The 22773-nt window shown below is 35.2% G+C and overlaps 1 protein-coding gene across 1 annotated transcript in view; it reads right to left on the minus strand.

The window, feature by feature from the left end:
- LOC150092594 (thimet oligopeptidase-like) overlaps nt 1-22773 on the minus strand; it is a 329903-nt gene that overhangs the window by 11597 nt on the left and 295533 nt on the right. The window contains exon 15 of the mRNA XM_090414823.1: nt 17017-17133. Coding sequence (XP_090270949.1) covers nt 17017-17133 — 117 coding nt within the window. The remainder of the gene's footprint in view (nt 1-17016; nt 17134-22773) is intronic.

The raw sequence follows: 22773 nt of genomic DNA on the forward strand, positions 1-22773 counted from the left end.
ATACATAGATGGTGTAGGAGGAATGTATTCAGTTTTTAGATGTTTACAGTGACTTTGATGGATGCATGCAGGATTTAATGCCAGGTGGATTATGAATTGGGAAAAGTTATGTTTGGCAAGAGAATGGACATGTAAAAACCAAGGAAACCAGGGCTATTAAAAAGGAATGCAGGTGAGCATATACATAGGCTCTCAGGAAAGATCATAGAATGTTGAATGCAATTTCTTTTAAGTCTCAAATCTAAATGAGGCATTCTTTAAAAGATTCAAGGGTTTGCTCCTGTGGTTATTGTGATGTATGAATACTAATGCAAGAAGTATCAGGAACATAAGTGAACAGTTATTGCTATTGATCATCTTAAATTGGCCAAAATTATAGGTATTAGTGAGATTTGGTTGATAAATGGCAGATATTGTTACAGGAAGGACAGGACAGGACAGAAGGAGGGGTTCTATTAATGATAGAAGTGCAATCTGCACCTAGCAAATGTGGCTCAGTAAGATTATACAGAGGGAGGTAACACATTTGATGCTATTTGGTGTGAGGTAAAAGTCAACTAGACAAAAATATACAGTTAGTTGTTGTTATAAACTGTGTGTGTGTGGGAGGGGGGGCATAAGGAGATATGGATGATATACATTGACAAATTGGCTCAATGAGCAAAGGCTAAGCGATCACTAAGTAATAAGTAACAGACTTCAACTATGGTAAACACCAATTCCAAGGAGGAAAGGGCACATGACAAAAAGGAAATGGAATGCTAAGGAACTGACCATGCTATTTAACTTGACTATTTAATAAAAGTCTTGCAACAGGATAAGTTCACAGAGAGTGGAAGGAGGGTAAGAAATGTGCTATTGCATAAGAGAGAGGGGGGGGGGGGAGGGTGGATTGGAGGTATTAAACCAGTTTCTATTTCTTCTGTGGTTGTCAATATTTTGGAAAAATCTGTAAGAATTTGTATATAGATTTAGGCAATATTATTTATGCAAGGATTCATGGATTCATTAAAGGGTGCTCTTGTTTTCGTAAACTGGTTACTTTTACAATAGAGCAACAAGAGCTGTGGATGAGGATAAGGCACACACACTCATTATTTTGGATTTTTCAAAGACATTTGAGAGATTGCCACATAAGAAGTTGGTATTCAAGTTGCAACATATGGGCTTGGATATGTTGCAGCTTAAATACCAACCTGTTATGTGGAAATCTGTCAAATGGTTTTGAAAAATCCAAAATAATGAGTGTGTGCCTTATCCTTATCCACTGCTCTCGTTACTATTCTCTTTTTCAGGTAATATCTTGAAAGTAGCAGAATAAGCTACATTTCTGGCTTTTCTTACCACTTGTACTATAATCTTCTTCTACTGAATCAGTCTTACAACTGGTAGCTCAGCAGCATTTCCTTCCATTCTTCTCTTCTGTTTGCTTTCCTCTTTATTTCATAGCATGTTTTTAGTCCAGTGCTCATATTTGGCTAGCCAAATATGAGGAATCTGAAGATCCAACTATTGCTAAGGAGCTCATATCAACCCTGGATAAAAACAGAAAGGAAAGATGGATCTCAACCATCAATGAACTCAATTTCGTTACGTCTAGTTGGAGAAGCTGGTCACTTCTGAGAAAATTAGGCAGAGCAGAGCCAACAACACACAAAACAACAGAGATAACTCCTGATCAAATGGCTAACCATTTATTGAAAACCTCCAAGATTCATCCCAGCTCTACCAGGAAAATTGCTGTACTAGCTTTCACCAGATAAATCCTGAGGATGGAACCCGAGTTTCCTGAACTCGTACACCCAGTATCTTGGGAAGAGGTACAAATAGCCTTAAAACTTACCAAGAATGGCAAAGCTGCAGGAGTGGATGGTATACTCCCTGAGTTTCTAAAACATCTTGGTCAACATGGCCAAACATGGCTGGCTGCCCTTTTCTCAGAAATCATCATGACTGGTAAACTACCAAAGCTGTGGCGGGAAGCCAAAATAATTGCCGTGCCCAAACCAGGGAAAGATCCAAATGATGTGAAAAACCTGCGACCTATTTCCTTGCTTTGCACTACCTTTAAACTCTTTGAAAGAATTCTCCTTAAAAGAATTTCACCACTCATCAAAAGAGCACTCCCAACTGAACAGGAAGAAGTTGCTGTGACCAGTTCCTGGCCCTGACAACTCAAATTGAAGCAAGCTTCCAGAAGAAACTTAAATCTGGAGCCACTTTCATTGACCTAATCTGCTTATGACACTGTCTGGATTAGGAGCCTCCTCCTAAAACTAGGAAATATTATAAAGTGTAAAAAAACTTTACAACTTTTTGATTCTATTCTCTCCAACAGAAAGATCCGGGTCCATATTGGAGGAAAAAAGAGCAGGACCAGATTCCTTCACAACGGTCTTCCTCGAGGCTCTGTGTTATCCCCTATATTTTTTAACATCTACGTGTATAATTTACCTCATACCAGATCAAGCAAGTATATGTATGACGATGACCTAGCGATCTTACATCAATCCACCTCCTTTACCAACCTAGAATCAACTTTGAATACAGACCTGAACACCCTGGAAGAGTACTTTAAGCAGTGGTACTTGAAGCCAAATCCAACGAAAACAGTGTCCTCAGTATTCCACCTGTACAATGGAGAGGCGAATTAACAACTCAACCTTTCTTTCTGTGGAAAAATGGTAGAACACGAGCCTCACTCAAAATACCTTGGGGTGAGCCTGGATAGAAGCCTAACCTATAAAAGGCGCATCATCAACCTCTCCAATAAAATTAAAACAAGAAATAATATCATTTCAAGGCTTGCTGGAACAACCTGGGGTTGTGATGCAGAAGTCCTAAGGTCACCTGCACTAGCCCTCACATTCTCTGCAGCAGAATATTGTGCCCCTCTGGGAAAGAAGTACACACACTAACATTATAGACACCCAGCTAAACTCTACCATGCGTACGATTAGCGGGACAGTGAGAAGCACCCCTCTCTCCTGGCTGCCTGTTCTATCTAACATTGCTCCACAACACATATGGAGAAGACAAGCCTCGATTAAGGAATTTAATAAAGCAGTGAACAACCCACTCCTGCCTGTACATCAGACTCTCATAAACCCACCTAGTCTATGCCTCAAATCTAGAAAGCCTCTCTGGTCCATGGACGAATTCTCTTCAGCTGTGCTGCCATCAATATCTGACATACAGAGAGAACACTGGTCCAACAATCTACCAACAAACGGCTTCCTAGTAGAAGATCCCTGTGCTCTGCAGCCTGGTTTTGATCTTCCTAGGAAGATTTGGTCATCAATAAACAGGATCAGAACTAGTCAGGGCAGATGTGGCTACCTTGTACATAAATGGGGGCTGTCAGATCACCCTTATTGTGATTGTTCTCCTGTGACTCAGACGATTACTCATATTGTAAATGCCCAAGGTGCCAATTTCATGGTGGTGGCCTACAGGACATCCACAAAGTGATGGATGAGGTCTTAAATTGGCTTTCCAGCCTGGACCTTGACCTGTAGTTGTGGCAGTGGTTATGGAGGAAACAGAAGATCACAGTCCCGTCTCACCACAAAGACGTTATTCTCGTAGTCACTCTCATAGTCCTTGTCATGGTATCAACAGAACTCTTCATGTTAGAAGATGATGTAATGTGAAATGGACCCTCTCTAATGGATCAAGTTTTCTCACACAAGACACAACTGCTCTCTAATTAAACCTAGGATACAGCTACATTTATGTTGTGAGAACATGCAGTCTTGTCATACTTGTTACAGTAGGACGATAATTGCCCCTGGCTTGATTATGACAATTTACTTTTGCTTTATTTAAAAAAAAAAAAAAAAAGGGAAAGACTTAGAAAGCTGGTTTTGCCTTTTATGTAATGAACTTATATGTTAAGATTTTCATCATCGTTTGTTGCTGGAAATTGTGATTGAACTCTTCACTTACCAGTTTCATGTAGCCATAAGCATAAATAAATAAATAAGTCCAGTGCTTTGTTTTATTTGATCAAAGTATCTTTTCCTTGGTATTTCTCTCTTTCCTTTGATTTTGCCTTCTAATATTCTTCTTGTCAGAATTTCATATCGTAAGATATGTCCAATCCATCTGTCTCTTCCTGTTATTGTCTTTATTAGTGTTCTGAGTTCATTTACTTCCTTAAGCACTTCTTAGTTACATTTTTTGTCTGTCCATTTTATCTTTTGCATTCATCTCCAACACCACATTTCAAATGCCTCCAGTCTTCTAATATCTCCTGTTCCCATTGTCCATGTTTCGCTGCCATAAAGTGCTATACCCCATTTAGAAGTTTTTTCCTTAGTTGTAGGCTAAGTTTCCTTTTAATACCTTTTCCATTTTATTAAATTGGTTTTTTTGCTATGCCTATTCTTGGTTTTTTACTATGGTATTTCATTTATTGTTTTGATTAATTTTTTTAGTCTTCTGCTTTTTGCTATGAATGCAATATCATCTGCAAATCTGAAACAAAATATTTCTTCTCCACCAATCTTTATGCCACTGCTTGTTTTTTCTTTAACGTCTCTGATGGCCTTTTCAATATATATGTTGAAGAGCAAGGGTGGTAATATGCACCCTTGTCTTACTCCACATCTAATATGTATGGTTTCTTTCTTATTTGTTCTTATGTATCCCATTTGTCTTGCATATATCTGTTTGATTACTCTTCTATCATTATAGTCAATGTGAATTTTCTTCATAATATTCCACATCATCTTCAATTAACTATGTCAAATGGTTTTTCTAAATCCATGAAGCATATATATGTTTTTTGGTTTAGCTCCATTCTTTTTTCAATTATCATTCTCAGGCTTAGTAATGATTCTCTTGTTCCTTTTCCTTTCCTGAATCCATATTAGTTTTCCTCTTATATATATTCGATTTTGTATTATTTTTAATAGGATTTTGCTAATGCATGTAATTAGGGCTATTGTTTTGTGTTGGTTACATTGGAGAGCATTTGCTTTCTTGGGGATTGGTATTATCATATTACTCCCATTATCAGGGATTTTGTGAAGACTTCTGGGAGATCTTCATTTTCATATATTTTAGCTATTAGCTCAAATATATCATTTTTTGTTTCCTCATCCAGATTTTGAAGAGATTCACTTGGGATGTTATCAATTCCTGGACTTTTGGCTTAAGTTTCTAAGTGTTTTTTCAAACTCTTCTTTTATTATTGAAGGTCCACTATTGTCTTCAGCTTCTGTGTCATTTTCTTCCTGTTCATCTCCTCGCTACAAGTGTTCAAGATATTTTTTCCATTCTTGTAATATTTCTTCAGAATAAATAATTAGTTTACCATTCTCATCTATTAAGGCATTATTATGTGTGGCCTTTTTCAGTTTGTTGCTGATTTTTTGTTATAAGATGTTTCTAGATTTCCTTTATTAAACAGTTCTTCTGTCTTCTTACATTATTCATAGGTATTCTTCTTTTGTTTGCTTACATTTTCTTGTTATCAGATTTTTTAATTTCTTGTATTTTTCTTTGTGTTCTACTTTTTCTGTATTCTTCTATATTCTCCTTTCCTCCATTAAATCTAATATTTCTTCAGTTATTCATGCTTTTCTTATATTTTGCTTTTCTCTTTCTAGTATTTTGTTGTATTTTCTCTTTCTAGTGTTTCTAGTATTTTGCATTTTCCATTGCATTTTCTTGTGTTAGTTTTTTGGTAGTTTCCTGTTTTGATGTTTTCATTTTTTAGTTTCAATAAGTTGATTTTTGTGTGTTTTTTTTTTGGTGGTTTTTTGAATTATAATTGTGTTTTCATTAATACAAGGTTGTGGTCACTATCAATATTTGCTCCTGGGAAGGCTTTACTAAATTTGACTCTTGGTTTTTAAATCTTGCTTTAACCATTATATAATCAATTTGGTATCTATTTGTGTCTCGGGGTGCCTTCCAGGTGCATCTTCTTTTGTGTGTTTGGAATACTGTGTTTGTGATTATTAATGCCTTCTGTTTGCAGAAATCTACCAGATGTTGTCGTCTATTGTTTCTCTGTCCAAAGCCAAATTTTCCTACAGTATTATCCTCCTTTCCTTCTCCTACAATTGCGTTCCAATCTCCATTATTATTGTGTTGTCTGTTTGTTTGAATATGTTTCATATATCTTCAGTTTGCTCATACATTTCAGCTATTTCTACATCTTTGTGTCCAGTGGTAGGCATATAGACCATTATAATGTTCAGGTTTACTGGTTCAGATTGGATGCTAATTGCAACGATTCTGTCACCGTGTTTGATCGTTGTGGTTACTTTTTTGCCTAAGTGTTTCTTGAGTATTACTGCTACCCCTGCTTTTCCTCTCTCTCTTCCTGAGAATATTATCCTGTAGTCATCGCTCCAGAAATCACCTTGATCTTGTCATCTTGTTTCAGATATTCTCAGTATGTCTATATAAAGCCTCTTCATTTCCTTTTTGATGTTTTTAAGTTTTTCCATTTCTAATAGGGTTTTCCCATTCCATGTTCTCATGTTTGTATAACTTTTTTCCTTCTTTCTGTCTGTATCAGGGTTTCGCTGGTTTACGACCTGAGAAGCATGATTTCTTTCCCTGCTGGGCATGATTCCTCTCATGGAGACTCCATTGCCAATCTCATTCTGATTGTTTCTAGTTTCCATGCTGCTTTTTCTAGGATAGTTTTCCCTTGCTTCCCACATCGCAGAGTTATAACCCTTAGTCCTATAAATTGGTATGGCTTGTAAGTTTCTGGCTATGAGCCTTTCTAACATCAGTTGTCTTCAGCCGCTATCGGCTTAAGCTGCATAAAATAGTTCCTTAAATGTTTTATGTTAGCACATCGTGTGGTACTTTGTATATAATTATTTTACTACTTCCAAGAATTATATGTTTCATACCATTAAACTGTTACAGGGAACTTATTTTTGGAAAATGCAATTATCTATCATGTGGTCTCCGACAACCACCAACTTCACTCTAAACATGGCGACGATGGATGGTGTTGGCACTTGTATTCTCACTTGTGATAGTCCTAATTTAGTAACGTATCCTAAATGCAATCCTCTGAAAAGCACATCACACTAAATGTTTACACTGATTTACGATAAATCCTGATGAAACAGTGGGCAACATCATGAAACAAACAGCAGAACTGACAGGTGTAAGCAAGACAGCAGTATATGCATAAAGAAGGAACTGACCACAACGGGACAACTACGTACACCGGGGAAGAAGAGGCCTAGAGCTAGGACTACACACACGCTCGGTGAAATACGCCGACATTTTGCTGTCAGCAATTCATCAGAAAGTGCACAATTTCTTCCGAAAGAAAAATTGCTACGATATATAAGGTAATGGCTGCTGTAAATGATGATCTCCCTCACATTTCATTAACAACAACTTACTGGTTGTTAAAGGACCTTGGTTTTGTTTATGCCACAAGAAAGCAATCGTCAGCATTACTTGAGAGGGAAGATATAAATTTTATGGCATCACCGGTATTTGCGTTCTATCAGGAAATATTGTCGCGAGGGATGAAAAATTTATTTTACAGACGAAATCTGGGTGAATGCCAGTCACACCTGCACTAAAGTTCCCCAGAACCTGACAGTAAAAAGTGCTCGTCAAGCATTTTCGTTGGGCTTAACAACAGGACTGAAAGAACCGAGTGGAAAGTGGTCTCATAATCATAATGCACGCTGGCAGTGAAGACGGATTTGTACCGGGGACCCTTGAAATTTTATAAACAAGATTACCAAGTTCGATCTCATTTCACTCAGAACTCATGTTTAAATAAATGGAACATACTGTAATAAGAAATCCCAAGGATATATGAATCACTACTGCTTCCAGAGCATTATTAAGCTGGACATGTTGGAAAGGAATATGACTGCCTAATAGGATAGCTACTGCAACAACTACAAGCAGGACTATTTTCTGCTCTGTCCATATAAACAACAGTCAAATGCATTAAGGTGAGGGTTCTCACAGTGTTTTAAATGAATTTCCTGCAGACACAAACAAAAGAGAGTGTTTCTGGATTTGTACATTGTTCGATTTCTGATATGTTGAGGGTTTACCTTTGTCAGGCGTATATTTATCTATTGATTTAGAGAAGAATGGATGACTAATGTTCCTCTCATTATTTTATAAAATGTTTATATAGGTGAAATGATAATTTCACCTATATAACTGTCATCTTCTCAGCATAAGAGAATTTCGGGACAGGTGTTGTGGTGGTGGCTATATTTTTGTTTGCATCCTGATATGATATTTTGCTCTGTTTTTACATTTTGTATTTCTTTTTTGTCCTTCAACTTATGATATGCCAGGGAGTAGGCTGGATGATCTCTCCTCCTGACAGTTAACACCCTTAGATTTTTTTCGCAAAGCAGGATTTATTATCATGTAGTTTACTATCACATCAGGCACAGGTGGTGGAGTCATGACAGGCAATTCGAGCAAGCCAGTATTTCTGACATTTAAAGCATTTTAGCAGATTAGGCTGTGCATCCCTAAGTTGAGATACTTGCTTTTACAGATGTTTACAGAGGTTTAGGTGTATCAATGTTGCATACATGCTGTTTCCACAACTATATCACCAAAACATAGTTTCTTAACTGTTTCAGGAGCTTTTTCATCTGTAGTCAAGGGATAAGAAACAATGGTACATTTATACTGGTGTATAGGAGACGTACTGCAACGCCATTGAATTTTGCAGCAAATTCACAAGCTGACTGATCATGGCTATGTCATCCAAGATCACCTACCCTACAGAAGCAGAGATCAAAGTAGAGCAAGACTATCAGGATTCCTCCTTGTGACTGTATATGGATCACACTGCATAGCAAACATGGAGATAGGACACTGAATTCTAGTGATAAGGTCTGGAAGACGGGATAGTAAAAGACATAAGAATGGAGTGAAGAATATTATAGCAACAACAAAGTCAAAGAACTAGAAGAATGAAAAGGGCTAGTACCATCACATGGAGATTTTCTCCACCACAAACACATGCCCCATGTAGAAGTCAGTCCTGCAAAAGCAAAAAGCACATAAGTTGGCAAATGCCATAAAAGAATACAAAGAAAAATGTAAGAATCTAAGCTATGTGTAAAAGTATCTAAACAAAAATAATGGGAGGATCTCGGTAAGAACAGAGAAAATAAATATCAGAAGTGTGGCAAAATGTTCTGGAGGCTACGAAAAAGCTCAGAAATGGATGAAAGAGTACTGCAAAAAGAATTGATGATGATGGAGGTGACATGAAATCTGAAGGTAAAGATATCCTGGATGTCCGAAGTAATTATTCTGAAAGAAGCAGTGACAGAACAGTAGCAGAACATATTCAAAAAGAATGCAAATAGGTGAACATATCAATACTTGAAGCAGAAAAAGCTATCAGAAGTATGTGAAAAAAGTACATCTTGAGTAGAGGATATTCAACCAGAAATGATGAAATACTATTATTAATGAGAGACACATCCAGAAGGTCAATGACTCATTGAGGGAAGCCACATACTACATGCACGACTCTGTGATTAGCCCTCCCCCCTTCTTAGTGGCATTCATTCTAAGCTTTCAAGTATGTCCTCTTGTCCTTTCCCTACCCTCTATAAAATGAAAAATTCTATCAACTGAATTCCTTATGACCCTTTCATAAGTTTGTATGCCTCAATCATATCACCTCTCTTTTTCTTGTTTGCTAGTGTCTGCAGTCCACAAATTCTCAATCTCTATTCATAAGATAGCAACAACAGTATTCCACAATCCTGATATCATTTTTAACACTCTCCTTTGTACTCTCTCCCCAATGTATCAGAATCACGACAGAAGCCAGCAGATCAGACCAGACCTCTGCACAACAGTCTCCAAGTGAAGTCTTATCAAAGTCTTGTAAAGAAGCGAAATAACATCCTTATCTTTACATGTTAAAGTTCATTTCTGTATTGCAATTATCTTTTGAGTTGTATTTGCAATCTTTGGTACATGGCCTCTGAATTTCAACATGCTATCTACTAACGCTACAATATCATATACTGATCAATTTGTTCTATCATAATCCCACCAATATAACACTACATTGGATATCTAATCATGCCAAAGTGCATGACTTTGCATTTGCTGACACTGAACTGACATCCCTTTTCGAAAGCCCACAATTCCAGCATATTCAAATCATTCTGATTACCATACCTCTCTTTGCTTCAACAGCAAACAGTTGTATATCACCTGTCAAATCCTTCCCAATATAATTAATGTACAGATTGAATAATAGAGGACCAAGGACTGATCCTTGAGGCACACCTGGTTACTTTGAATCTTGCAGATTCACATCACCCCATATACCACTTTTTGATATGTCAGTTGGCCATCCTCTTATACACACTAATCTTTTATAATCTAAACACATAATCTCAAATTTATGCAACAGTCTTCCATGCTGTATTCTGCCAAAAACCCTTATCAAAATCTAAATTATTCCCCTTGTCTAGCTCAATGGAAACATTATTATAGAATGTGAACAAGTTGCTAAAACATGACCTTCTCTTAGTAAATCCCAAGCTGTTCATTGCAAAGTAGAGATTCTCTGTCAACCTATTTCTGGATGCAAACCCTAACCATTTTTTTCCAAAATTTTCACCACCACTCCTGAGATACTGATTGGTCAATATTGGCTACGTTGGTCTTTTAACTAACCTTGTGCAATGGGATTACCATACAGTCTTTCCATTCCTGCAGAATCTTCCCTGTTCTGAGACTCAAATTATATAGCCAAATCAAAGACATAGTGAGTTGAACACACTCTTTTAGCACTTATGATGATATCCCATCAGTCCTATTGCTGAATTCTTATTCAGTTTGTGCAACAGCTCTAATAACTCCTCATCATATACCTGTGTTTCTGCAGAAGAGGTAATAGTGAACTCAATGTTGCATATAGTAAGTTGATAGCTTTTAGCAAAATATGCACTCATTAGGTGAACAACTTCTTTTGCATCTGTCACCCTCACACATCTGCATTCAGAAGAGTTATTGTTTCATATTCGTTCTTTCTTTTACTTGCAGCATATCGACAGAATTCTTGTGGATTGTCTTTAGCTTGCAGAGCCAGTTTCTTTTCATACCCAAACTTAGCTTTCTGTACAACAGTTAGGACTCTTCTAGCCTACTGCTTATAATTTTCATAATGGACATCATCCTGATATAGGAAATGGCTTAAAGGGAGATATTCAGTTGTTTGTCAATGATGCAAAGTTGGGTAGCGCAATAAAAAATCAAGCTGATGTTGAGAGTTTGCAGGATGATTTAAATAAGCTGGTGAAATGGGCAAAAGGTTATGGGTGTCAGTTCAATGTGGAAAAGTGTAAAGTTATGCATTTTGGGATTAAAAGATTACCAGCTGTGTACTACATCGATGGAACGGTACTCCAAGAGATTGATGAGACTAGAGACTTAGGGGTGTTGGTGGATAGGGAGATGAAGTTCAGGGGATACATTGCTAAGATGTCCAAGATTGCACATAGGATTACTTGGTTATTGAGGAACACGCTAACATCCAGAGATAAAGAGGTTATTATTCCCCTTTATAAAGCATTGATACTTTCACATTTGGATTACTGTGCTCAGGTCTGGTCACCTGGATTGATTCCTTGGAGATGAGGAAGTTGTGGAGAGGGTTCAGAAGAGAGTGACTAAGTTGGTGAGTGATGTAAAAAATGCTCCATACATTGATAGATTGCGAGCTTGTGGATTGCAGAGGTTGGTTGATGGGTGGAGAAGAGGGGATATGATAGAAACATTTAAATTACTAAAAGGTTTTTATAAGATTGATGCAGGGGAAATCTTTCAGCTGTGTGATAGTGATGGAAGAACAAGAGATCATCCCTGGAAATTAATGAAAAGTGTGGTTAACAAGGGTGTGAGAACAAGGTTTTTCGCCTGGAGGGTGGTGAATGAGTGGAATGCATTGCCTGTCTCAGTTGAGAGTTCTTTGTCTGTAAATGAATTCAGAAGAGATATGATAGATATTGTTTTGATAGTTTTGGTTTCCTGCGATGAGTCTACTGACTCCATGGAGATACCCGTAATAATAATCCTTATGCAAACAGTATTCCTTTCACATCATCTGTTTCTTATGAATCTCTTGCTTAATAAAATTACACATCCATTTGACTCCTACCCTATTTATTCTTCAAACCCTCGGGACACATTCTGATATTGCATCATTTAAGTATTTTTTAAATGCTTCCAATGAACTGTTGATATTCTTCCCATCCAGCAACCGATACCATTCCACTGAACTCAGTATATTCTCAAATCGTCATAATTTCCTGCTTTGTAGTTCAGCATGCAACCTTTTCTGAATGGAACATTCATAAACTTAGTCACTTCCCAAGTGAGTACTGCATGGTCACTGTTACCAACTGCAGGCAGAATAGTTGTTTCTTTAAATGAAACACCCTCTGACACTATAATGAAATCTAACACTCTTTGACCTTGAGTTCCTTCTATCACATGCCGGCTTGATGAAATTGTCCCGCAAGAGCTCAATAACTTCCGTTTCATTCTTTTCATGAGATTTTCCTGCTATTCGATCAATATTTGTATAATTAAAGTCTCCATTATGATTACTCTTTTTGTGTCATTCATCTCTATTTGGTAATGAATTTCTTCATCACTAGCAGCCGATCCACCAGGTCTGTGACAGCACCACACTATGTAATTGATCTCGTTAGATACCACCTCACACCAGATGGCTTCCAATTTATCACCAGATGAAATACTGTTACTAATACTACAATCATAGGTCTCAACACTAACTGGATTCAAGTCATCCGATATCATTAGCAGCACACCTTCTCCTCTCTTATCTTGTCTATCCTTCCTAACAATACTGTACCCTTTATAATTGATACCAGTCAGTATGTCTGATTTTGATAGCCATGTGTCACTATTGCCTACAATCTGAGGTCCCAACATGTTGACCAAGGCAAAAAAACTCTACTCCTTTGTTTTTGATATTCCTAGCATTTTTATATAGATATAAGCTATCTGCATGTTCTTTTGTATACTCTTGTCTGTAGTCTGCATGACACAGTTGGACAACTTGCATAGCTCTATTCTTCTCTAGTGTAGACATCTTTGCACATGTTTGATGGATCTGAACCAGATGAACAGAAAGTCAAAATCATTTTCTCCTTGTAATCATTTCCATGATAATGCCCATTCCCATCATTAGCATAATTATAAAAACATTATTGCTCTTACACTCATGTTCTCACCATTCCTCCCATTATAATTTAGTTTCCCTAACTCTCTGTGTTATGTCTCCTACAAGTTTTTAGTTTTTCCTGCCTCCTGATACCAAACACATTCAGGTGTAGACCATCCTTCTTATACAAATGTAATCTTCCTCAAACTCTTTCCACACATGCAAAAACTGGCATCCATTAATTCTACACAGCCTACAGATTGAACTGTTTGCCATCGCAGCCCTTCTTAATTCATTTCTATCATACCGAGGTAATATACTCATTTATTTTCACTTTCTCACTCTTTACTCTCACCTCTTCCAATAATCCTTTTATGTCCTCTCTCATACTGATCTTATCACTGGTTAAATCATTAGTACCTACTACAATTACAATCTCATTTACTTTTCTTTTCTGTTTTTGAATTGCATGTGTTATATTTTTAATTTTGCTCCTAGAAAATTTGATGCCATAATCCGCTCATCAACAGCATGCCTTATGATATAGTCATTATACCAAATAAGATCAGTCTTTTTACAAATAACGTTACTTACTTACTTACCTGATTCCGTGCTTTGTTGTTTCTTATTTGTCTACTTAATTTTCTTTTACTCCCTATGTTCATTCAAATGCCTCTAGGCTCTCTGCAATTCCTTCTTCATCTTTCTGATAATCTGCTTTAATTTCACTATTTTGGAGCCTTCTTGTTCTCAACTTCGTTGCTTTTCTTATACTATAAAACACTGATTTTCTAAGGAAAAAACACAATGAAACAGATAAAACTGCCACTTTTACATGATAATTGGAGCAGAGTTCTTCCAGTTTCTATCTATAAAAGGGTAGAACAAAACAATGTGAGAATTACAGAGGAATTCTATCTACTAAGTGAACACTTAGTAGATAGAATTGAACACTTAGTTTAACTACAAAGTGTTCAAGATAAGATTTATGCAAGGATACGTGAGAGGGCTAAGAAAAATTGTGAAAGAGAAGCTTGAAGAACATGCTGAGCTCAAGAGAATTCGAGGTTGTCAAGTTCTGAGTTTCGTGACAAACATTTGGGAAACCACAGGATTATAACAAATATCTGTACCTAAGTTTTGTTAATCTGGAAAAGCATATGACAGAAAAATATTTTTAAAATGATACAATTATATGTGGCAAATAAAATATTAAACTCAACAATAGATAGCCTTTATTAAGTCAGCCATTAGAAGTGAAGGATAGGAAGATTTGATGTAAACTCAGGTGTACAACAAAGGTGCATATTTATCTTCACTCTTATTCATCATCTATATGGAACACATTGTAAAAGAAAGTGGTATTAACCTGATATTGGAGATAGCAAACTTAGCTCTTTGCTTTATACAGATGAATGATGCTATACTCCTAAACAAAGCCAGTGCATGATTCCAGGATTCTTTAACTGAATAACAACTGTAACAAATTTGGCATGAAAAACAAACAAAACAAGTAAAATCTTTCAGATATTAATTAGGTAGTTTTAGTGAAGATGAGAAATTAAATTTGGAAATTGACAAAATAATGAGCAAAGCTAGTATGGTAAGTGGCTGGTTGAATAAAATCATATGGTAGCAAAAACACTAAACTAGCTGTATACAAGTGTGTTCAAACCAATTTCATCTTATGGATCTTTATTGCTAGAAATAAAGCACTTGATCAAAGACTAGAGACCACAGAAATGAGAGTTCACAACAAATTTCTTCAAACTACAAGTGTCCATTAGTGTCAGTTTCTTTGTTAGGCCTTTTCTGAAAACATAGAACTACCTCTTTGCTTCCATTGGATCCTTTTTTAAATTCCTGGTTAGCATACAATTTTTCAATCATTCCTCCTGTTTCATTGATTCATTCCTGAGAAAAATTAGAGAGTGACCAGATGGCATCAATGGCAGAATCATATTAATAATGAAGCTATTAGGAAGGAATATGACATTGCTAGCATTCGATAATAATGTGTGAGAAGAGATAATCCAAGGTGGTATGCTCACTTAAACAAAATGGAAAGGTTAGCAAAAACAGGTGTTTGACAACACCAAAGACAGCAGGAAAAAGGCCCAGAAGAAGACCAAAATCTAGGTGCACTGATTTAGTCAGAAATACCCTAGAAGATGAAAATATTAGATATTAACAATGGAGCACTAAGTTGGAGGAAAATTTTTGAAAGGAGATTAGTAATAATATAAAGATAACCATGTACTACTGTCAGAGTATCCCGTATACTGTTATTTTTTTATTATCAATCCGTCAGCTGCTCCAGTTATTTTAAAAAAATCGTCAGCTGTGCCAAGTTTGTTATATCTCTGTAAAGAGATTGTATTACACTCATTGTTAAGTAATTACACAAGAGTTCAATCCGATTGGTGCAATGCCTTAACTCTATTTTTTTTAGAATTCAAAAAATTGACTTGAGATCAAATAAAAAAAAATATATATTTAATGAAACTGAAACATTATATATATTTTAAATAAAATTAAATAAATAACTACACTTTAGAGACTCTCCTTATCTTAAGAGAATAAAATTATTCACTCTCTGACTCATTCCATTATGAGTTTGTTGAACATATACTTAATGAATGAATATTTTTGTTTTTCACAACAAATTTCTTCAAACAATAAATGTTCATTAGAATCAATTTCTTTGTTAGGCCTTTTCTGAAAAACGTAGAACTACCTCTTCACTTCCATGGGATCCTTTTTTTTTTAATTTCTTAGTTAGCATACATATTTTTCAATCATTCCTCCTGTTTCAATGGAATATAAATATTCTTATCTCTCGCAGTTTAATATGACACAAATTACCAATTTTCTTTACCAGATAAACCCGTTTTTTCCAGTTTCTTCTATTATTTCATACACAACATATCTAAGTAGATATCTTCATGTTAAGCCACTTTACAGTTTCAGATTTTACTAATTTCCATCACTTTTTCAAATAGAATAAATAGATCTAGCATCCTTCAGTCAAAAGATGAAACTTTCGTATAGTGTTTCTTTGAATATTGAATTAAAATGTCTACTTAAATATCTTTTTTTATTTACTAATCACTTGTTGACTGTCTTAACTCTTCCAATTTAAAGATTCACAATGCTATGATTCCTTTACAGAATCATCTATTAATATTCTCCCAACTGTCATGTTTTCTTAAAAACTTCCTAAAAAATTAAATTCCCTGGTCACCATTCTCAAATTTCCATTTTCTCTCTGTTTATTTTCCTCCATTTCCTAGGTACTGAACACGCTCTCTGACAGATGTCAATCATCCATCGACCTCCTCAGTATGCATGCACACTTCGTGTAAATGGCAAGTGAGAAATTAGATAGTAATGGCTGACAAGTCTTCATTAGTGTAAAGAGAATGTCTTCACAAAGAACAAAAGATATCTCAACACTTAATAATTATGAAATACATTAAGATGATTGAAATTATCACAACTATCAGAATCTAGTAAGTACATCAAATCTCAAATGCTTTACAATTCATTTTAACATATCAATATCAGGCACATCATAAGTGCAGATCATGTGTGTTATGAAACCAAAACTAATAATATACGAACATAGAGAAACAGCTGTAAAAATATTCATAATTCTAAATTATGACTATTTTTACATTATTTCTTGAGGTTACATATCAGGAAATTGGTGGTGATGACGATATACAGTCAAATCCACTTTCTATTTAAAACCAGCTGTAATGATATATATATATATATATATATGTGTGTGTGTGTGTACAAACCAGGATACTAACCTTGGAACCACCAGGCTTTAGAATTTTGTCTCTATATTCTTCACCAATATCAGCATTCATTACTCCACTCTTCTTGAAACGAGAATAAAACATGTCCATACTGAAGACTTCACTCCACTAAAAAACATAACAGCATATATGTATATATATATATATATATATATGAATTATCTTATCATCTACTTTATTTTGTTATCATGGAAAGTATTAATAACATATATAAAAACCATCCAAGAGAAAAGTGCATTTCAACCTAATCTTGGTCCTGATTGTCTTTATATGCAGATATTTTTACTGCAACTGTTACAAACAAAAACTTGGGAATAACCTGGCCAGTTCACAAGCATCCTTAAAAATAAGGTCATTCATTATCAAACGAGTGCATGCTCAGCATCTATAATTTGGTAGGATGAAATTTTAGGTGCACCATACAGATTCATATCATTTTGCATAATTATAATAATATGTCACTTAATAATAATAATAATATTAAGTGACACCTCCAAGGAGTCCAAAGACTCATTGAGGGAGGACACCTACTCTATAGCTCTCTGTCTCTACCAACTCAACCCACCAACATCATCATCAACACCAAGGCCATCTACTGCTCACCATCACCGATTCACAGACATTCACAAATATCCATGTCCACAGAAGGATTCGAACCCACAGCCTTTTCACCGGAGAGTGGATATGTTAACTACTTGTTCGACCAGGCCAATATGAAAGTTGTTTATTTCAAACTAATTTGAAACAGCTTGATAACTTTGGTAGATAACAGGAAATACCACATGTCACCAAAATCCAGGTGTCCTAAGTGATGCATATAAACCAAACAGAGATGGGCAGATAAAGAGTTCTTATATGCTAATACAATGTTGTAAATGCATACTAATAATACAATAAAACCATCACAGAGGGCTGCTTAAGAATAAGATAGATTCCAGGAAGGACACCTTTCTCATTTGAAACTTATGAAAACCATTTAAAACTCTCCACAGACTATGGAGAATTTCAAATTGGCTTCTGATCTAGCTCTGATCTCCATCTTCCTGTGATTTTGTCCCATTAACCAGGTATCCACCTGGATACCTAGACAACTCACAGATATGATGGTACAACACAAAATATTATGTCATCTGAGGCACAGTCCAAGCAAACCTTCCTGTGATTTTGTCCCATTAACCAGGTATCTACCTGGATACTAAATAACTACTCACAGATATGATGGTACAACACAATAAAATATTATGTCATCTGAGGCATAGTCCAAGTAAACGAGAATGAAAACACCTGCTGTTTTCATCATGAAACTAGAACAAACAATGAAAAATCAGCTACTGGAATTCTCAGAATCAACAGAAATTAAGACATCAGTATCAGTGTAATCGGTATTACTTAAAAAGAAGTAAAAAAAGATTTGGTCTCCCAGGTTCCAAGGGGATAAAGAAGCTGTGGAAAGGATGCAAAGAAGAGTTACAAAGATTATATCTGGATTATGGGATTTAGATTATGTGGACAGACTGTGAGTATGTGGATTGCAGACTGGTTAACAGGAGAAAGAGGGGTGATATGATAGAGGTGTATAAACTTTTGAATGGGTGTTATAGCATTTTCATTATATGGAAGGCGGGAAGAGAACACGTGGACATCCATGGAAGTTAAGTTTGTTCACAGTCAAGAAAGGGGTAAGAACTAGGTTTTTCTCCCAGAGAGCAGTGAGTGAGTGGAATAATTTGCCCTTAGGAGTAGTGAGTGCATCTAGTGTAAATGAATTTAAGGGAAGGTATGATAGCTGGGTTGGGTTATTTACAGCCTCCCTCGATGAGTCCTTGACTCCCTGGAGGTCTCAGATAATAATGCTAATAATAATAATATAGTAATGTTTTCAGAAAATCAGAAGCAAAGTATCTTATAGATTCTGCTATAATTTTTTGTTCATTAATCTTTTGCCTAAAGACTTAACATGAAGATGTGCAAAAATTTACATAGAAAGAATATACATGAAATAAAAAAAAAGTCTTATTTTATTATTGGTGATAATCAAGATACAAGAGTATACATGGGATTTAAAACAACAATGATCACCATTTAGTTTGCAAAAGGATAAAAATAAGTATCAAATTGAACAATATGTGCAAAAGTTTTAAAAGAAGGTCTATCAGTTTTCAGAATTAAACTACAGAATTCAAATGCACAGATATTTGGGGAGAAAATGAAAATGAACACTGCTTTCAGCTAGGGAAATATATATCAAAACATGCTGAACTTAAAAAATTATAGTAGTAGTCTTGGAAAAGAAAAAAGCACACAAAGCTCCTGGAAAATAATAAATTTTGTTTATCTATATAATTATAGATAAACAAAAGTTTATCTATAATTATACAGAGTTGTGAGAAGAATATAGAATATAAATATCATGAACATGGCAAAATGTTCTAGAAGGTATTGAAAAAGCTTAGAAAAAGGGAAAAGAATACTGCTCAATTATCAGGACTGATAAAGGTGATGACACATAAAAACTCAAGATAATAGTATTCTGAATGTACAGTGATCTCTTAATTATTTGATCTTGAAATAAATTAACTTAACTAAGCTTTAAATGGGTTACCCTTTCAGCCATATTCTGATATAGTACCATATTAGTCTATCTTCAGCTGACTGGCCCTTCAAATAATCCAATCAGCAAGCTGATTTCCTGCTGTGGTCGGAAAATTGAGAGATTGCTCTACTTCAAGAGAAAGTTAAGTGAGATAAACAGCAACCAATTTTACATCATAGCATTCAAAAATATGTTAGTATAGCAAACTAGAATGTGAAGAAGAAAGGTTAGCAAAACAAGAGTTCAATGCCAGAATTGGAAGAAAAAAAGATCCATCCAGAGGATGACTAAAATGTAAAATTCGACATAACTTGAGACTAGACACAAAATATTAATTTGAAAGAAAACTGCTGTAAAAAAGCTAGTAAATGCACTTAATTATCCTACATTCTATAGGCCAGATACAGACTTAATAATATTACCTTCTGTAATATATCCTCATACCCTTGTAAAAAAAACCAGCTGACAAATCTGCACTCAACTACTTCATGTGGCTTGATCAAGGCCTTATACAAGGGAACCATAACCTCTTTGCTTCCTCCTCATCACTGCCAAAATCCATTGTGATGTTCTTATAATTTTAGCAATGTGACTCCTAAACTTATAGAGTCTGTCTACCATCATTCCCAGTTGTCTCATCTCTTCAGCCTTCAAAAATTCCCCATTAATTGTATACTCTGCATACCTTGCCTACCACCATTAAACTAATAGCTCCAATCACTTGCCCACTCACATAGTCTACTGAGACATTCTTGCAAGGCTACATCTGCTTTGCTCCTAACAGTTCTTCCAAACTTTACATTATCAGAAGACAGCTGCATCTCTCCAGTTAAGCCAGTCCCAATATCATTAACATACAAGTTTAACACTAACTGCCTCAAACTCCAGTATCGCTTTGATCACTCCTCCATGCATCTGTTGATACCTGTCTAACAGCTAATCCCCCATACAACTCACTAGTATCTTTCATAGTTAGGTATTTATGGAGATACAACACACGTGTTAAAATAATTACTTTACTTAATATTAGGAAAGTAACATTCGACATATCGCCTCTGTATTGAGGTCATCATCAGGAAAATAGATATGCATAAGAACCAAGCTACATGCTACTGCATTACAAAGGTAAAATGAATCTAACTGTTCATTAATCTTTTGCCTAGCCTGACCTCTTGTGGAAAAACTAAATTAATAATATTAAATTTTAAAAAAAAATTAATTAAAAAAAATCAGATAAGTATAAAAATAAATTAAAAACAGAACTATTAAACATTTCTAAAGTCCTCCCATATTGAGATTTTCTTCTGGGCTTGTTCAGGTTGCTATAAGGGTTGAAGATGGGTCCTCCACATTCTTGGAATGATTAATCTGTCATTTTTGTTCAGGTTTGGATGGTGTTTTAGCATTTCACAGGCTTCTTTAATTTTCTTCAAACCAGGTTTTGGTGCGATGTAGAGACTTGGTGCCTTTCCAGTCAATTCTATGGTATGTTTGGAGTGCGTGGTCTGATAGGCCTGTTTTACCATAATGGAGGTATTTGATGTGTGTTTGTGTTTGTCTTTTATGATTAGGATCATGCATCTCGTTTCCCCTATGCAGGGTAGGTTACATGTACATTGGATTTCGTAAATCCCTGGGTGGCCAGATATGAAAGAGGATCTTTAGAAGAACTGAGTAAATTTTTTAATTTTGTCAGGGGTTTGAAGGTAGTCTTGATGTTGTATTCTGTCTATTTTTTCTGAAATGTCTCTAATAGGGTATGAATAAGCATTTTTTGTTTTTAGTAGTATTTTTGTTGAGGATCTTGTGAACAGTTTTTTTTTTATTGTAGCCATTTTTTACAAATGTATGGTTAATGATTTTGAATTCTTGGTTTAGAGCTTGTTCATTTGAGCAATTTGTTAATGCTCTGTGTTTGAGGGTGCTTATGACTCCCAATTTTGACGATTAGGCATTTTACCTTTAATCTCATTCCTATATCTTGTTAATATGAAATTCCTCATTCTTCATCTTCTGAGATTCAGTAGGAATTATTTCTGCTTTACTAATCTTATAACCTGAACATTCAATTTTCTTTAAAAAGAACTGACATTTTGAACATTTCATCAATAAATTTGCTTCATCTAATCTAGAAAGAACTTTCAACAAGATTTTTTTATGAAATATTAGGTCTTTGAGTATACAAGCAAATCATCTTGAAAACAAATAACTCCTTTAGCTAATATATCTGATAGAACAGAATTCATCGGTGACTGAAAAGACATGGCTGAACTTCTAGCTCCTTGAGAAAGTCTACATAATTAGTGCTTTAGCCATCTTGTTGTGAAGACAAAATATTTTCTGTCTTCTTCTTTAAAGGAATCTAGAAATAGCCAGAGTTCAGATCTAGTTTAGTGAAATACTCTGCTCCTTCTAATAATGCTTCAGTATTACATAGAGGAAAATTAATGGGTTTTTGTAACTTTATCTCTCAGATCTAAAACAAATTTCAAACTTCCATTAGGTTTTTCTATCAGAATAAAAGGACTATTCCATTTTGAGTTACTCTTTTCTATAATTCCTGCCCTTTTCATACTCCTGTATAAACAGTTGTAAATTCTCCATGTATTTCATTAGTTTGATATTGTTTTTCATAAATAGGTGTCTGAGTAGTAAGTTGTACAGAATGTTCAACTGTGTTAGTACAAGACAGACACAACATCTTCTATGAAGACATTAGGAAATAACTGAAAAGCAGACTCAAAGAATGTATTAATTAATTTCTTTTCATTTACCATAATTGCCAACTTCACTGCATTTTCTACTATGACTTCTTTTATTCTTATTCAATCTTCCTTTTCATTCCCATTTATTGCTTCAATTTCAAGTGATTCATTTTGTTCAACTTTAGAGCATACACTTAAATCTTGCATCTTGTGAATAGATTGCTTATTAAGATTATATTCCAATCCACAAAGAGAAATAGTGCCATCCAAGAAATTACAGGCAAACTGATATCTCTTTAGAAAATCAAGACCAAGAATAACCTGTATATTAGAAGTCTCAGGAAGAACAATTAATTCATGAGACACATTCAGAGGAAAACATGGAATGTGAAACAATACATCTATCTTCTTAGAAGTAGAAATTTCAGTATCAAAGATACCTGTTAACTT

This window comes from Typopeltis vanoorti, chromosome 25 (assembly GCF_054136105.1).
Source record: "Typopeltis vanoorti isolate ZY-2024b chromosome 25, IOZ_Tvanoo_1.0, whole genome shotgun sequence".
In the NCBI taxonomy this organism is placed as follows: Eukaryota; Metazoa; Arthropoda; class Arachnida; order Uropygi; family Thelyphonidae; genus Typopeltis; species Typopeltis vanoorti.